Source organism: Oncorhynchus gorbuscha, linkage group LG02, assembly GCF_021184085.1.
Source record: "Oncorhynchus gorbuscha isolate QuinsamMale2020 ecotype Even-year linkage group LG02, OgorEven_v1.0, whole genome shotgun sequence".
Classification (NCBI taxonomy): domain Eukaryota; kingdom Metazoa; phylum Chordata; class Actinopteri; order Salmoniformes; family Salmonidae; genus Oncorhynchus; species Oncorhynchus gorbuscha.
The window spans coordinates 51,001,847-51,020,614 of record NC_060174.1 but is presented as its reverse complement, the minus strand read 5'-3'; the positions used below and the strand labels follow the sequence as shown (position 1 = coordinate 51,020,614).

The 18,768-nt window shown below is 44.0% G+C and overlaps 1 protein-coding gene across 1 annotated transcript; it reads left to right on the top strand.

Annotated features, from left to right (window-relative positions):
* The first annotated feature begins 4,644 nt into the window (after positions 1-4,644).
* Positions 4,645-9,127, top strand: LOC123993108 (carboxypeptidase A1-like). Its single transcript, XM_046294902.1, has 11 exons — positions 4,645-4,797; positions 5,242-5,323; positions 5,509-5,643; positions 5,817-5,921; positions 6,131-6,232; positions 6,466-6,567; positions 6,727-6,837; positions 7,375-7,465; positions 7,682-7,881; positions 8,064-8,148; positions 8,706-9,127. Exons 1-11 carry the CDS (start codon positions 4,733-4,735, stop codon positions 8,891-8,893), a joined length of 1,266 nt encoding a protein of 421 aa, XP_046150858.1. The 5' UTR covers positions 4,645-4,732; the 3' UTR covers positions 8,894-9,127.
* The last annotated feature ends 9,641 nt before the right edge of the window (positions 9,128-18,768 follow it).

Sequence of the window (18,768 nt, the reverse complement as noted above, 5' to 3'; positions counted from 1 at the left end):
GAAATATTTGCCATGTTAATATTTCCCACACCTACAGGGCACTTCTTTTCATTTGGAAGACATTTTAAAACATGTTTTTGCATGTTGTGATGTTACTAAAGTCCTTTAGTTTTGACATACAATTTAAAATTCACTACATGACCAAAAGTATATGGACACCTGTTCGTCGACTATCTCATTCCAAAATCATGGGCATTAATATAGAGTTGGTCCCCCCTTTGCAGCTATAACAGCCTGCACTCTTCTAGGAAGGCTTTCCACTAGATGTTGGAACATTTCTGCAGGGACTTATTTCCATTCAGCCACAAGTGCATTAGTGAGGTCAAGCACTGATGTTGGGCAATTAGGCCTGGCTCGAAGTTGGCATTCCAATTCATCCCAGAGGTTTTCAATGGGGTTGAGGTCAGAACTCTGTGCAGACCAGTCAAATTCTTCCACACGGATCTCGACAACCCCTTTCTGTATGGACCTCGCTTTGTGCACGGGGGGGGGGGGGTTGTCATGCTGAAACAGGAAAAGGCCTTCCCCATTAGTCCATTTCCACCAAACTTTACAGTTGGCACTATGCATTTGGGCAGATGGCGTTCTCCTGGCATCTGACTAACCCAGATTTGTCCATCGGACTTCAGTGATCTTGTGTGGCTTACCACTTTGTGGCTGAGCCATTGTTGCTCCTAGACATTTCCACTTCACAATAACAGCACTTACATTTAGCTCTAGCGGGAAAGAAATTTGACGAACTGACTCGTTGCAAAGGTGGCCTCCTAGGTGGCCATTCTACTGCCAATGTTTTTGTCTATGGAGATTGCATAGCTGTGTGCTCGATTTTAATTTTATACACCTGATAGCAATGGTTGCAGCTAAACTAGCCAATTCACTAATTTGAAGGGGTGTCCACATACTTTTGTATATATATAGCTAATAAGCTTGTGTATGCTGTGCGGCACCAGAATTAAAATAAAAACACATCATACCTTTTTGTAGTTAATATATGTAATGTGAAACGTGATAACTATAGTATCCTTAACTAGCATTGAAAAGGTTAATCCATTCTTCTCTAATTAAAAATCAAATTTCTGAATCACACTTGAACCTCGGTAGACTAGACTATGAGTAGGGGGGAGGGGCAGGTTTTCAGCTGGCAGCCAGGAAGAGTGAGCACTTTGCATTGGCACTTTGTTGCGTTTTCTTTTGTGGAACTGGAAAGAAAGAGCGTTATTAACCGGTACCCATGCTTTTAAAATAATGGTTATGTTCCGGAACAGTAAAGATAACTTTCATTTGCAGTTCTGATTCTGTTCCTTTGAAATATGTTATTTTCCGGGTTTTTGGTTCTGGTCCCTGAATCGGTTCCAACCCCTGGCTGGCTACTCAATTCTGTTGATAATTCATGTCACACATGTCAATGTATTAATATCTTAAAACTACTTACGGCTGAAATCCCGTTAACGGGATCGATTTGATAACAGCCAGTGAAAGGGCGCCAAATTCAAACAACAGAAATCTCATAATTAAAATTCCTCAAACATACAAGTATTATATACCATTTTAAAGATAAACTTGTTGTTAATCCCACCACAGTGTCCTATTTCAAAAAGGCTTTACGACGTAAGCATACCATGCGATTATGTTAGGTCAGCACCTAGTCACAGAAAAACAGCCATTTTTCCGGCTAAAGAGAGGAGCCACAAAAAGCAGAAATAGAGATAAAATGAATCACTAACTTTTGATGATCTTCATCAGATGACACTCATAGGACTTCATGTTACACAATACATGTATGTTTTGTTCGATAAAGTTCATACTTATATCCAAAAATCTCAGTTTACAGTGGTGCGTTATGTTCAGTAATGTTTTGCTTCCAAAACATCCGCTGATTTTGCAGAGAGCCACATCAATTTACAGAAATACTCATCAGAAATGTTGATGAAAATACAAGTGTTATACATGGAATTTAAAGATATACTTCTACTCAATGCAACTGCTGTGTCAGATATCAAAAAAGCTTTATGTAAAAAGCACACCATGCAATAAACTGAGTACAGCGCCAAAACAAGCCATACAGATACCCGCCATGTTGTGGAGTCAACAGAAGTCAGAAATAGCATTATAAATATTCACTTACCTTTGATGATCTTCATCAGAATGCACTCCCAGGAATCCCAGTTCCACATTAAATGTTTGATTTAGTTCGATAATGTCCATCATTTATGTCCAAAGAGCTACTTTTGTTAGCACGTTTGGTAAACAAATCCAAAGTCATGAAGTGCGTTCCCTAGTTGCAGACAAAATGTCAAAAAGTTCCGTGACTGTCGGTAGAAACATGTCAAACGATGTATGGAATCAATCTTTAGGATGTTTTTAACATAAAACGTCAATAATGTTCCAACCGGTGAATTCCTATGGCTGTAGAAAAGCAATGGAACGAGAGCTAACTCTATCGTGACCGCGCCTCAGAGCCTGTGGCAATCTGCTAGACACCTGGCTCAAACAGCCCTTATTAGCTCCCACTTCATAGTAGAATCCTCAAACAAGTTTCTAAAGACGGTTGACATCTAGTGGAAGCCTTAGGAAGTGCAACATAACCAATATCCCACTGTGTATTCAATAGCGGCTGGGTTGAGATTTGAACTTGAGATTTGAATAATAGAGAAGTAGATGAAGATGTCATACAATCTAACTTTTTGTCTGACTTGTTGGGAAAGTGGTCCAAATGTCAGTTGTTTATAAAGTTAGAGAACGTTTTGTTAATGCGGTTACTTAAACAGCTGTAATGTTTGAAGTGGATTTAACAAGCCTCAATTAAGACAATTAAGACATGGGTTGTTTATATGTGCCATTCAGTGGGTGAATGGGCAAGACTAAATATTTAAGTGCTTTTGAACTGGGTATGGTGGTAGGTCCCAAGCATACCTATTTGAGTGTGTCAAGAACTGCAAAGCTGCTGGGTTTTTCACACTCAACAGTTTCCTGTGTGTATCAAGAATGGTTCACCACCCAAAGGACATCCAGCCAACATGACACAACTATGGGAAGCATTGGAGTCAACATAAGCCAGCATCCCCGTGGAACGCTTTTGATGCCTTATAGAGTTCATGCCCCGATGAATTGAAGCTGTTCTGAGAGTAAAAGTGCGGGCAACTCAATATTAGGAAGATGTTCCTAGTATTTTGTACAATAGTTGTTTTGCTATAGTTTATAAAAGTTTGAAACAAATTGAAGTTGGGATAACCTGAACATTTGAAAGTTGGCTTGGTGTATCTAGCTTGAACGGTTCAAGAGTTATTGTGGTTGAGTTATTTTATGCAAATGTTTGCAAATGTATGTGTATACTTACAATTGCTAAAAATGTTCAAGAACTTGACGTTAAGTATAGCCGTATCATGTTAAAGTTGGTTTGGTGTCTCTAGCTTGAAGGGTTCAAAGGTTACTGTTGGTGAGTTATTTTATATGATCAGACAGAAACATGAGCTCAGAGGTGATCGGGTGAAACATGAAGCTAGTGGACGGAGACAGTGTCAATCAGAGCAGCAGTATCAACTTAAAGCCTGCCCTTCTCATTACAGACACACAAATATCATGCATCGAAGACTTGCTAAAGTTCACCATTACAAAAAAATAAAAGGGGAGGTTAGCATTGTCCTGGGGGGTTATGATATTTCTGTGTCTAACTTTCTCACTCATTATTCACGATTCATTCAGGATTATCCGTAATCATGTTAGCATCCACATTAATGAAGAAGTGTTCAGAAACATATTCGATTCTTATTTACAATAAAAGTGACTTCAAAATGACACAATAAATTATTTATCATACATTTGTATTGAGCACAACATAATCTGAAACACAACCAAAACAAACAGAAAATGCATCCAACAACTTTGTGGAGTCACAAGCTTGTTGTGGTCATTGTGTGCTATGAATATGGGCCCCCATACTTTACTTTTTACTACACATGAATACACATACTGTACACAGTTGGGCTCCCGAGTGGCGCAGCGATCTAAGGCACTGCATCTCAGTGTAAGAGAGGTCACAGCAGTCCCTGGTTCAATCCAGGCTCCATTACAACTGGCTGTGATTGGGAGTCCTATAGGGTGGCACACAATTGGCCCAGTGTCGCTGGGGTAGGCCGTCAATGTAAATAAGAATTTGTTTTTAACTGACTTGCCTAGTAAAAAAAATTAAGTAGAAGGAAATTTGTCCCAAAACTTTTGCTCCCCTAAAATGTGGAGACTATGTATAAAAAGTACTGCAATTTCTAAATTTCTGTTCACATGATATGGATGGAAATACCTTAAAATTAAAGCTGACACTTTAAACCACATTGTCATTGTATCTGGAGTACAGAGCCAAAATAAATAAAACAGCTGTCACTCTCCCAATACTTTTGCTCACTGTATATATACATTTTGGGGGGGGGGGTCAGGGGCCCTAAGTGATCGCTTATGTTGCTTATGTCTGGAACCGGCCCTGAAACTAAAGTATATGTTTGTTTCAGATTTATTCATAAAGACATGTATAAATGCATAAAACTGCTGGCAGAACTGATGCAAAAGGTGCAGAAACCAGCCGTCTAGTACTTCCAAATATCTCAGAGGTAGCGTGGGAAGCAAAGCAGCAGGCATAACACGTAAGTACCCTTAAGCAAGGTCGTGGTTTGGTCATGTGATCTGGCGCGTAACATAAAAGGTGGAGGCTACTGCCCGTGGCTCTACTCCATAGGCAACGATGAAGGGGCTGCTCGTTTTGACTGCGCTGTTTGTGGCCGTTTTCGGCAAGGAGACTTTTGAGGGGTGAGTGGACACACCAATGGTACAACATTTTGTAAAACTGTCCAATTCTATGTGATGTTATGTTTGATATATCACCAGTAGTTGCTATGTAAAGATTGAGGAACCATAGGAAGGGTAATAATGCCATATGTCATGCTTGCCCCTGTGATTCTGGAGACATGAGTTGCCTCTTTAGACTGAACGACAGTCAGGGTTTATTACTTCTCAATCCTCACTTCAACTGAATCATTAGAAATGACTACTCATGGGGGGGGAACGGAAACGATAATATCTTCAATGATAACTGTAAAGAGGAAGCAAAGCTTATGGTTAATGGTGACACAAACTTTAAGTGATGCTGTAAGCAGGCATTTAGCCACAGTCTTTGTTGGGTAACTTTTTTCTCTCCCTTTCTCAACTCCAAGCATAGTTGTTGAAAGCTGAATGGTTCTCCTGTCTTTGTAGGGACCAGGTCCTTCGTATCACCGCGAGGGATGAGGTCCAGCTCACTCTTCTGAAGGATCTGTCTGAGATGGAATATCTCCAGGTATGTGACATGATAATCACCACTGTAGAGCCTTGACCAGGCCATTTCCCTTTCACTAATAGCTGCTCAAAACACTTATATCGGCAAACATTTTAGTCCAGGACTAGGCTTAATCTGTGTCTGGGAGACCGGCCCATTTGTGTTGGTTTGTTGACCTGACGTGCCATTCCTCTCCTATGTCCCAGTTGGATGTGTGGATGGAGACCACTGACCTCCCCACTTCTGTGGACATCAGAGTTCCCTTCACCAGCCTGCAGACCGTCAAGGCCTTCCTGGAGACCGAGGACATTGAGTACTTCATCATGATCAAGGACCTGCAGGTAGGACTGCTTTCTGTGTCAGGGAGAAAGTGACTGAGGTCAGGGTGATTACTTCCGTCTTACTTCGTCTTGGCTGATCTTGAAATGTGTAAATCCATGTTGTGACTTACAGTAAATAAATATGATGGTTGAATAAGCCTTGTCGTGACTTTTGACCTCCCTTTTGCCCACAGGTTATGCTGGATGAGGAGAGGGAGCAGATGCTGAGTTCTGCCCGCGCCACTGCCCCCAGAACCAGTGACGACTACGACTACTCCAACTACCACACCATAGCCGAGGTATGTTCTGTATCCCGAAACGCAAGTGGCAAGGAGAAATGGGACAGCCCATTTCACATGACCACTCAGAGCAGCACACATTCAGGCAGACACTATTAAGACTGTTATCATAAGCTCCACATAAGAGTGACATGACAGTGACATGGTCTGACACGACACCTAGAATATTGTTTGAGTTGACTGTAACATCTCTCTTTCTCTCTCTCCAGATCTACGCTTTCCAGGACATGATGGTGGCTGAGAATCCCAACCTGGTTAGCAAGATTGTGATTGGCCAGAGCTACCAGGGACGCCCCCTGAATGTGCTCAAGGTAAGTTCCTGACCACAGTGGGCCTGGTCATATATCTAACGAGTACTCTTTACACGTGAAATATACATCTAATAGAGACATACAAGCCTAGTTTTTGCCTGATCCTGGATGAGACACCATTTTTTTGTACATGTTAATTAAGTGCTTGGTTATATGTTAAATGTCTCAAGTTTACAATATTTGAGGATTACGGTAGATGTTCATTACACCCCCCCCTCTTCTCTATTTTCTAGTTTAGCACTGGTGGAACCAACAAACCTGGTATCTGGCTTGACACTGGAATCCACTCCAGGGAATGGGTGACACAGGCTAGCGGCACCTGGTTCGCCAAGAAGGTGCATCAGCGCGAACTCCCTGACAGTCTTTAAACCTTTCCCCTCTCTTCATCTGCGCATCTGTTCACCAAGCCACTGTATCACTCCCACTATTACTCACTATGTATGAGCAGTCATCATGTAAGATTTATGATATCATCTTTCTGTTTCCATGTCCAGATTGTGACCGACTACGGACGTGACGCCGCCCTCACCGCCATCCTGGACAAGATGGACATCTTCCTGGAGATTGTGACCAACCCTGACGGCTACTTCTACACCCACACTAGCGTGAGTCGCTCACAACAGAAAATGTGTCATTTACGGTACATTTTAGGTTCATGTTCCGTACTTGATCGCTATGATTACTAAATGTTACATTGGCGTTTACATCACGTTACATCGCTCCACCTCTTTGATGATTAACTCCATGTTACTTACACGTGTGCGTGATCTGAATCTCTTGTACATATGTGAGATCTTAATTTGAGCCAGTTTGCTACAGCATGAAAATAATCCTGCAGCAACAGGACATTTGAATTATAATGTGGATTATAATTCATGGACAATTTTGTAAGGGTTGATGCATTTTTTGCAATCGCAAATCAAATCTGAAATGACAATGTGGAAATTCAACTTCAGAAGTCTTTTCAAACCTCAAATACACTGCACATTTTTAAAAGTTCTCCTGCTACAGGGTGATTAAATTAAGATCCTACATCTGTACCGAATATCAACTATCAAATCTAACTTTCACAAATCTCAGTGTTGTATCCTGTTTTGTCATTTGACTTCTCTCTGACTTCATCAACTTTTCATGTTCCACAGAACCGTATGTGGCGTAAGACCAGGAAGCCCAACCCTGGCTCTTCCTGCATTGGAACTGACCCCAACAGAAACTGGGATGCTGGTTTTGGAGGTATATTTTCCAATTCACTTAAATGTTCACTCAAATACAAAAGATTCAGATGTCACAAACTCAATAAGAGACCAAATCTACATTTTTTGTCAAAAAGAGGTATCTCCTTGCACCTGGTGAGACAGTATTTTACTGTGGAAAATGTGCATTGTTATTTTTTAGTCTGGCACTAATCTCTTTTATCCTTTTGTCTATCTCCTCTGTTATTTTTGGAAGGTCCCGGTGCCAGTGCCAGCCCCTGCTCTGAGACTTACCGTGGACCCAAGGCTCACTCTGAGTCTGAGGTCAAGTCCATCGTGGACTTTGTCAAGTCTCATGGCAACCTGCAGGCTTTCGTGTCCATCCATTCCTATTCCCAGATGCTCCTCTACCCCTATGGTTACACCAGGACCCCCTGCAAGGACGAGAGCGAACTGGTGAGTTCAGCATCCATCAACTAGTTGTCTTTGGTAACATAACATGTGTGGTAACAACTTGTGGCATCCGTGCCTATAGGCGGCACCCTGCCTGCATTCTCCACTACATGTGGCCTCACCAGGGGAAGGGAGGCTCCAACAGGGTACTTTAACATTAGGTTACTTTTATTATCTGCCCACAGCACAACCTGGCCAGGAAGGCTATCACTGATCTGGCTTCCCTGTACGGAACCTCCTACAGATACGGCAGCATAATCAACACCATCTGTAAGTGTCAAACACCGGCTTAACCTATTCATTGCTTTAAATGGATCCCATCGCATGCCATTCCAGTCCACACTAGTCCACCACAGTCTATCAACATGAGCACACTCCATCTGAATAATATAAACAATGCTGTTACAGTGCCCTGCGAATGTATTCGGCCCCCTTGAACTTTGCGACCTTTTGCCACATTTCAGGCTTCAAACAAAAGATATAAAACTGTATTTTTTTGTGAAGAATCAACAACAAGTGGGACATAATCATGAAGTGGAACGACATTTATTGGATATTTCAAACTTTTTTAACAAATCAAAAACGGAAAAATTGGGCGTGCAAAATTATTCAGCCCCTTTACTTTCAGTGCAGAAAACTCTCTCCAGAAGTTCAGTGAGGATCTCTGAATGATCCAATGTTGACCTAAATGACTAATGATGATAAATACAATCCACCTGTGTGTAATCAAATCTTATACTCTGTGACATTAAGACAAGGCACTGTATATACTCTGTGACATTAAGACAGAAACTATTGTCAATTCCCTTTTTTCTCGTCAATTCCAGATCAGGCTAGTGGTGGTACCATTGATTGGACCTACAACCAGGGCGTCAAGTACTCCTACACCTTTGAGCTGAGAGACACCGGTCGCTATGGTTTCATCTTACCAGCTAATCAGATCCTTCCTACTGCCAAGGAGACTTGGCTGGCTCTGATGGCCATCATGGAGCATACCAAGGACAACACCAACTAGATGGGTCACCACGACAACCTACAGGACACTGTGTCATTGTACTGTTGTACATATAGGAAAAGCCTAGATGTACCATTAAGTCTACCATGGTTCTTTCCAGGCCAGAAAGAGATCAATAAATGTCAACGGTCAATGGTTGAAGTAATCTCTCGTGGAGAGGTGCACACTGTATATGAAAAAACATATTTGAATTTGTGTGTCAAAAATAAAGGACTTTAGTAACATAAGAAAAAACATGTTGTTTTAAAATGTCTTCAAAATGAAAATGAAGTCCCCTGTGGGTGTGGGCAATATGGACCTGACAAATATGTCTAGGGAGTGATGTGGCTTCTAAAGCAGTTTTGGTGTTTCTGTCTTCAAGGTTTGTGGCCTAACACATGTCTAAAGAGGTTCAGCAAGGTTACCCTGTGCATGTGGTTTAGAAGGGTAATGGGTGTGATAAACCCATTGGATCATTTCACCTGGTTTAATGTACACGTATGTTGGTTTGAATTAGTTAGATTGTTTGAGAAACTGCAAATCATCTCTGACATGAATGTCTTTAAAGGAGATATGCAGGGCTAAAAAGTGTTGGTCTGATGTTTCATGAGCTGATATAAAAGATCCCAGAAGTGTTCTATGTGCACAAAAAAAAACATATTTCTCCCAGATGTTGTGCACAAATTAGTTTATATCCCTGTTAGAGAGCATTTCTCTTTTGCCAAGATAACCCATCCACCAGACAGGCGTCACACTCTGATCTGTTTCACCTGTTCTTGTGATTGTCTCCACCCACTCCAGGTGTCGCTTATTTTCCCCAGTGTATTTATCCCTGTGACAGTTCGTCTTGTATGTTTTCAAGTCAACCAGCGTGGTTTTTACTGTGCTCCTGTTTACTATTCTCTTTTTGTAGTCTTCCTGGTTTTGACCCTTGCCTGTTTTTCTGGACTCCGTACCCGCCAGCCTGACCTTTCTGCCTGCCATGACATCGAGCCTGTCTGCCACTCTTTACCTCTTGGACTATCCCGGTAGATTGATTGATAACCTGAACCAGGTTGCAGGCACAAGTTACAGTTTGAAGCTTCCTCTTGAGTGGCAGCATGATGAAAGCCAGTCAATATTTAAATCACCCAAAAAATATTGTTATCGCATACATCCTCAAGCATTTCACACGTTATCCATTTACTGACATTTAGCCCCTGGTGGTCTATAGCAGCAGCCCTATTACTTCAGCAGTATTAACATGAGATCCTCTCTAAGCTTTACGGGAATGTGGTTCTGAATATAAAACGGCCACACCTCCACATTTGGCATTTCTGTATTTTCTGTAGATCTTGTAACCATGTATTGTTACCATTGTATCATCAAAGGTATAATCTAAGTGAGTTTCAGAGATTGTCAGAATAGGAATGTCATCCGTTACTAGCAAATTATTGATTTCATGAAGCTTGTTTCTTAAGCTACATATGTTAACGTGGGCTATTGTTTTAGCACTTTTCTGTGATGCCTGATTGCTAAGCCTCCCAGTAAAGCAATAAAAACAGAGGTAGACATGCTCCGGTTATTTATGTGTGTTCAGGGTGAGCTGCACACGGTGGACTTCCTACTAGGACACACTGTCTCAGTGCTAACAGTATAACTCTGTTTTATAGGCACATGATTACTGCATACAATAGCTGTAGGATCAGTAGAGGCATTCAGGGCAGTAAGAGGGACATAAATGAGGTTACTTACATTGTGTTTTCCTGTGCCCCTAGATTATGTACTTTTGCTAAAGCAAAAGTGACACAATGGTAGGGATTAAATGAGCTGGGCATGCGGCCATAAAAGGGCAGGTAACTCCCACGAGCCCATTTCAAGATGGCTGCGACTCATGGTCCGTTAGTGTGGAGAAGTGAGAACTATATGAATCTTGAACAACGTTGATATGTTGTGAAAGCGAAAACTCCACAGATAAGGATGTGTTATTTGTTGGCCTATGACATTATCAATTCACAGCCCAGAAAGTCAAGAAGTTAATTTTATACATTGTTTTCACTAAATAACAAACATCTTACATAGTAGGCACAGTTTTGATCTGGCCTGTGTTTGAGCTAAATTTGATCCACATTTCTGCAAAACCTCCCAGCCAGTTAAACTATTCCTCAAGAGCCAGCATAACTGCCAGGAGTTTCCGGTTTCCGATGTCAACATTTTTCTCTGCAGGTGAGAGCTTACGAGAAAAGAATGCACATGGGTGGAGTTTCTGATCAGAGGGGGAACGTTGAGACAGAACAGCACCTACCCTGGTGTCGGAGGCGTCCACCTCCACGGAGAACTTGAGTTCTGAGTCTGGCTGAGTGAGGACCGGAAGTGGAGCGGCGCTTGAGTTCCAGGAATACTGCCTCAGTCTCAGGGGTCCAGTGGAACAAAGTGGAGGTGAGAGTGGTGAGAGGTGCTGCCAGATGGCTGTAGTTGCGGATGAAACATCTGTAAAAAATTGGCAAACCCCAGGAAACACTGTAGCTGCTTCAGGTTATAGGGTGCAGCCAACTCTGTGACTGCCATGACTTTGGCGGGATACATACGTAACGTGCAATAATATAACAAAAAGCTTATTCTCCCAAAGCTGTTGGATAATGTGTTGCTGGTGAGCCTCAGGGTCCTTAGAAAAAATGTTGAATGTCATCCAAATAGACATAAACTAGGCGTCCAGTCAAATGCCTCAGCCCATCATCGACTAGGTTCTGGAAAACAGCAGGGGCGTTAGTAAGACCAAAAGGCATGACCAAATATTCAAAGTGGCCAAGTGGTGTGTGGATCGCAGTTTTCCACTCGTCCCCCTCTCTGATACGGACAAGGTGGTAGGCATTCCGGAGGTCGAGTTTGGTAAACACGTGGCACCATAGAGGGGCAAAAGCAGAATGAATGAATGGCAAGGGACATTTGTTCTTCACTGTGATATATTTCAGCCCGCGGAAATCTATGCACGGCCTCAGTGAACCATCATTTTTATTCACAAAGAAAAAAACAGCAGCCAATGGAGAGGAAGAAGGCCAAATAAGTCCTGCGGCCAGGGAATCCTGGATGTACCTCTCCATAGCCTCGTGCTCGGGGCGAGAAGGTTATACAACTGGCTACGGGGGAGAGGAACTCCAGGCTGGAGGACAGTGGCGCAGTCGTACTGCCTATCAGGTGGCAGAGACAGGGCGTGGTGCTTGCTGAACACAGGAGCTAGATTGTGATACTTGAGTGGAACTGATGACAGGTCCAGAGAATCTGTAATGGACTGGGGCACAGACAAGGCAGGGGCAAGGGCAGAATGTAGATAATCTGAGGGACAAAATGAACTCCAAGTGGTTACCTTTACGGCAGTCCAGTCGATCTGTCGGTTGTGCAGCTTTAACTATGGATGGCCAAGAACCAGGGGAGAGGGAGGGCAGTCGATTATGAGGAAACTGATCCTTTCCTGGTGGTTTCCAGAGAGACGCAGGACGACAGGGGTGGTTCTCTAACAGACACGGGCGAGGAGCTGTCCGTTGAGATCGTTGGCATCGAGGGGTGAATCGAGTGGAACAGTGTCCAGGACCAACTGGGTAACGACACCACAGTCCAGGAAACACTCGTCGATGCCCGAGTTGATGAGAGCAGGCAGAGGAAAAGCCTAGCTCTGCCACACGAGGTTGCCGTCAAGCAGGAGTCTGGAGGGAGATGGGCAGGCGATTTGGATCCACAGTATATCCACCACTGCTGCTGAGCCACCTCTTTTGATGGACGCCGGGAACAAGTGGAGACAAAGTGACCAACATGGCCACAGTATAGGCAGCTCCTAGTGCTGATTCACCATTGACTTTCCTCTGGAGAGAGATGGGCCCCGTCGAGCTGCATGGGTTCAGGAAAGAGACTTGAGAAGGGAGGCAGTCGGGGAAGGAGAACAAGGCAAGGAAGCAGATGTTTTTATGGGGCATTCAACCTTACCTGCCCTCTCCCTCCAACGCTCACGGAGACGGTTGTCGGTGAGGATGGCGAGAGAGATGAACTCATCGAGTCCATCAGGTTCATCCCTGCACACCAACTAATCCTAGATGGTCTCAGTGAGAGCGTTTTGGAATGCTCCCTAAAGAGCCTCCTCATTCCAGTCGCTCTCAGCGGCGAGGTTGCGAAACTCGATCGCAATTTCAGCAACACTATGGGAGCCATGATGGAGGGACAGGAGTCATTTTGTGGCATCCTTACCACAGACATGGTGGTCGAAGACTCTCTTCATGTCCTCTGTGAAGATGGAGTAGGAGAAGCAGATGGGGGACTGTTTCTCCCATAACACTGTGGTCCAGGAAAGTGCTGCAATCAGGAAGGAAATCTTGGCTCGTTCACTAGCATAAGAGTAGGGCTGTTACTTGAATACTAGTGAACATTGTACTATAAAAGCTCTGCAAGCTCCGAGGTTACTATCATAACGGTCGGGAGCCGGAACAAACGGCTCACGGGGCGGAGGACAAGCACTAGGGGCTGGTTGAAAGCTCTGGGCGAAGGTTCGGCCCTGCAGGTTAGAAAGTCTCCATGAAACTGCTTGACGTGCTCCAGAAGGGTTTTCGGGGCTTAGTCATGTTGCTCGAGCAGGGCGCCTTGGCCGGCGAGGGTTTGGTGGAGAGGATCTAAGTCTGCTGCGTTCATATCTATGGCCAGTTCATACTGTTACGCTGGGCGGAGCAGGTGAACCCAAGTGCAGACCCAGACGAGGAGACAGGGATAAGGTAACTAGGGTATTTATTGAAGTGTGTGTGGGAGGGGAATGTGGTGCAGGCCAGAGGAAGCTCGGGCGTGTAGCAGGGAACCAGGAACTGAAACAAAAGTGTAGCGGCGGGGTAAGCAGGTCTGGAGCAGAATCCAAGGAAGCAGTAGAGCGGGGTCCAGGGTAGGGAAGCAGGACTGACGAGACAAGGGACTGGACACAGGGACCAGAATCAGTGCGGACGGAATGAGCAGAGAACTGGCAGCGTGGAAGTGGCAGGGCTGAGTATTTGTAGAGGGCTTGATTGTGAAACAGGTTGCAGCTGGTGGGGATCTGCTCTGCCTCCAGGACACCTGTCTCCACTCACACAATCACATGCACACAGAGAGAGAGAGAGAGAAATGGGGGAGTGGCGGTAGGTTAGGGAGACACAAGATGAGAATTAGAGGGTTAGGGAAACACAAGATGAGAAGTAGAGGGCGTGGCAGGAGCAGATGTAACAAGCCATCTGACGTGTTTTCAGCTCTTCTCATCAATAATTGACTTATAGCTTGTCCATGAAAAACATTTTTAAAAACAGGACATTTACTTTGTGTGTGCTTGATCTTGTGTGATCTAAAATGTGCCATTCATATTTAGGTGAACAGACATATTACTTTTTGCATTGAAGAGTGTATGGCTATCACTGTAAGTAGACAATGTTTCAGAATTCAGGCAGTGCAGCATATGTTCGAGAAAAAGTCAAGGCCTCTTTAAATTCAAACTGTATTTTCTACAGGTCCACAGCAATTTGCAATCGTTGTTGTCTTTTATAAACATTTTGTCTGTCAGATAGCCAAGGCCTCCGGCAAATGTCACTGCAAAAGTTTAACATTCTGCCATCACCTACGAAGACATTTGATCAAGTTCCCTATTGCTATTTCCTTTAGAACACTGCCTCGGCCTAATTCGAATGCATCCAAAGTATACAGCAGATAAGGGCATTATTGTCACCGTAAAAAGTGAATGATGGGTGTTTCTCAGGGTGAGTTTTAATGCTCGTTCACGCTCGCACAGTTTCAGGACGGATCTGATTTATACAGGGGACACATGGGTATGTATGGCGTACGCTAAGTTTATAAATATCAATATTTTTGTAAGTGCTCAGTCTCTTCAGAAATAGCGCACACAGATATTTAGAGTGACATTTACGCAACAATTATAAATGAGGCCCCAGGTAACTTGAAATGAAATTGGTATGTACTTCCAGTCTACATGGTGCACGTTATAAAAAAAGGGTGACTGCAGTTTGTCTTATGCAATCAAGCTGATAACGACAATGACAGAGTAAAGAAAAATGTTTTCCCCCCAGATATAACAGTATTTTCAGTCTGTCTTGAAGAATAGGGAACTGAATTTGCAACTCTATGTTGTATTTGTATTTATTATGGCCCCCCAAGCAGCTACTCTTCCTGGAGTCCAGCAAAAGGTACCCTCAGGCCCCTACTCTACTACCACATATGTACAGCACAGAGCACAGAACACAAAACTTTACTATGTTGTTTGCTCTATTTGCAACATTCTACATGTATCACTGAATTCACTCAGGTCACCAAAGTCATAAGCTGAAAAATCCTCAAATGGTGATTACTGTTAACTGTTTTTTGATACAGTTTCCCGCTTGTTGTTTGTCTGTAACACAGTCACACAAGTTCACAAGTTTTGTGAAACACCCAATGCTTCCCTTGAAAAGGACAGCGAAGCAGATGCATAGGCAGGAAGTCTCGAACCACATTATTACGACACGCTTCCTGCATCTGTATGATAATGAAAACAAGTTGCAGTATGTGTGGGCTTTAGATAGGGAACGGAGGACAGATAGTAAATACAGCTGTACATGACTGCATCAAGACTCACCCAATCAGACCAAGAGGCTCTATGAATCAGCTGTGTGGCAGACATATTGTTCATCTCCATAACAAACGTGAAATGTGTTGCACATGACAGATACATTTAATCAATTTGATATTGTAACGGCGTTCGTCTGTTGAAAGAAGAGAGTCGGACCGAAGCGCAGCGTGTAGGTTACTCATGACTTTAATGAAAGATAAGACAGTACAAGAAATAACTGAAATACGAAAACAACAAACGAAACGAGAAACTAATTACAGCCTATCTGGTGAATACATCACAAAGACAGGAACAAACACCCACGAAATACAAAGCGAAACTGAGGCTGCCTAAATACGGTTCCCAATCGGAGACAACGAGAAGCACCTGACTCTAATTGAGAATCGCCTCAGGCAGCCAAACCTACACCATACCCCTAATCAGCCGCAATCCCAAATAATACAAACCCCAATATGAATACAGCATATAAACCCATGTCACACCCTGGCCTACCCAAACATATAACAAAAACACAAAATACAATGACCAAGGCATGACAGAACCCCCCCCCCCCTAAGGTGCGGACTCCCGGACGCACCTCAAGAGCATAGGGAGGGTCCGGGTGGGCGTCTGTCCATGGTGGCGGTTCTGGCTGGGGACGTGGACCCCACTCCATAAATGTCCTATTTCCACCCCTTCGCGTCCTGGGATAATCCACCTTCTCCGCCGACCATGGCCTAATAGTCCTCACCCAGATCCCCACATAACTGAGGAGCAGCTCGTGACAGAGGGGCAGCTCGGGACAGAGGGGCATCTCGGGACAGAGGGGCATCTCGGGACAGAGGGGCATCTCAGGACAGAGGGGCATCTCAGGACAGAGGGGCATCTCGGGACAGAGGGGCAGCTCGGGACAGATGGACAGCCCGGGACAGAGGGGCAGCCCGGGACTGAGGGGCAGCCCGGGACAGAGGGGCAGCTCGGGACAGAGGGGCAGCTCGGGACAGAGGGGCAGCTCGGGACAGAGGGGCAGCCCGGGACTGAGGACTGAGGGGAAGCCCGGTACTGAGGGGAAGCCCGGTACTGAGGGGAAGCCCGGTACTGAGAGGAAGCCCAGTACTGAGAGGAAGCCCAGTACTGAGAGGAAGCTCAGGCAGGTAGTAGGCTCCGGTAAATCCTGGCTGGCTGGTGGAACTGGATGATTCAGGTTGTCTGGCCGATCTAGAAGATCATGGCTGACTGGCACTTCTGGCGGATCTTGGCAGACTGGCACTTCTGGCGGATCCTGGCAGACTGGCGACGCTGGGCAGACTGGCGGCGCTGGGCAGACTGGTGGCGCTGGGCAGACTGGCGGCGCTGGCGGCACTGGGCAGACTGGCGGCGCTGGGCAGACTGGGAGCACTGGGCAGACTGGGAGCACTGGCGGCGCTGGGCAGACTGGCGGCACTGGAGGAGCTGGGCAGACTGGGAGCACTGGCGGAGCTGGGCAGACTGGGAGCACTGGCGGCGCTGGGCAGACTGGGAGCACTGGCGGAGCTGGGCAGACTGGGAGCACTGGCGGAGCTGGGCAGACTGGGAGCACTGGCGGAGCTGGGCAGACTGGGGAGTATATGCCAAGAAGTTGCTGCTCCTCTGTCTGGCATATGATGATATCCCATACAAAATATGAATATTATCATCAATATTTATTGTCTAATCTTTGTCTTTTTATATAAACCTATAAAAGGACATTTGATTCAACATATGTAAATTGACTGTAAACACACACAAAAACTGCCTATAATATTTACTTCACCACACCAGAAACTCATAGGTAATGCAGCCACAGCCAACAAAAAATATTTAAATGTTCTCAATGTTAAACGGTGTACTGTAATTTACAGGTTCATTCATTTTATTTTCATTGTTGAGGAGGCCCCCTTTGCTAAATGGTGATTGGCTGTCGGGTACTTTATTGGTTGCTCACTCAATTCCTATTGATCCAGAGTTGGGGAACTGTAGACTCCCGAGTGGCACAGAGTCCTAAGGCACTGCATCTCAGTGCTAGAGGCATCACGACAGACCCTAGTTTGATTCAAGGCTATATCACAACCAGCCATGATTGGGAGTCCCATAGGGTGGCGCACAATTGGCCCAGCGTCATCCGGGTTAGGGTTTGGCTGGGGTAGTACCAGTGGGCAGATTTGATTACGCTGAACCGTGATGCACTGGTCTGAGTGGTGAAGGAGAAATACACTTCTCAAATCAAACAGTTGGCTAATCTGAACCGCTCAGTCATTTTGTCAACAAGGCAGCATGGTGCATCGTCCAGAAACATACATTTTGTTTCCATAAAAATAAAAAATACATTCAAACTAGTTTTCATTGGGAAGGCAGATTAAGCATTTTTATCAAAAGTAATCACTTTTACATGTGAAAACAGAATCCTACTCATTACTCCACATGCTTAATTGTGCAGTTGTGTAAAGTACTTAAGTAAAAATACTTTCAAGTACTACTTAAGTAGTTTTGTTTGGCATCTGTACTTTAGTATTTTTATTTTTGACTACTTTTACACTACATTCCTAAAGAAAATAATGTACTATATACTCCTAAAAGTACTTGTTACATTTTGAATGCTTCGCAGGACAGAAAAATGGTCCAATTCATGTACTTATCAAGACAACATCCCTGGTCATCCTACTGCCTTTGATCTGGCAGAATTACGAAACACAAATGCTTAATTTGTAAATTATGTCTGAGTGTTGGAGTGTGCCCCTGCCTATCCGTAAATTTAAAAAACAAGAAAATGGTGACGTCTGGTTTGCTTAATATAAGGAATTAGAAATCATTTATACTTTTACTTTTGTTAGTTAAGTACATTTGATCAATTACATTTACTTTTGATACTTAAGTACTGTCACGACCTGACCATAGAGAGCCCTCGGTGTTCTCTATGGTGTTTTTGGTCAGGGCGTGACTAGGGGGGATTCTAGATATTGTGTTTCTATGTTGGTGTGTGGGTATGGTTCCCAATTAGAGGCAGATGATAATCGTTGCCTCTAATTGGGGATCATACTTAGTTTGTCCTTTTTTCTACCTGCGATGTGGGATATTGCTTTGTTTGAGTGCCAACGTGTATCACGACCGTTATATCCTTGTTTTTGGAAGTTCTAATATCATTAAAATGTGGAACTCTACTCACGCTGCGCCTTGGTCTAATTATTTATACAACGATCGTGACAAGTATATTTCAAACCAAATAGTTTTAGACTTTTACTCAAGTAGTATTTTACTGGGTGACTTTCACTTGAGTCATTTTCTATTAACGTATCTTTAC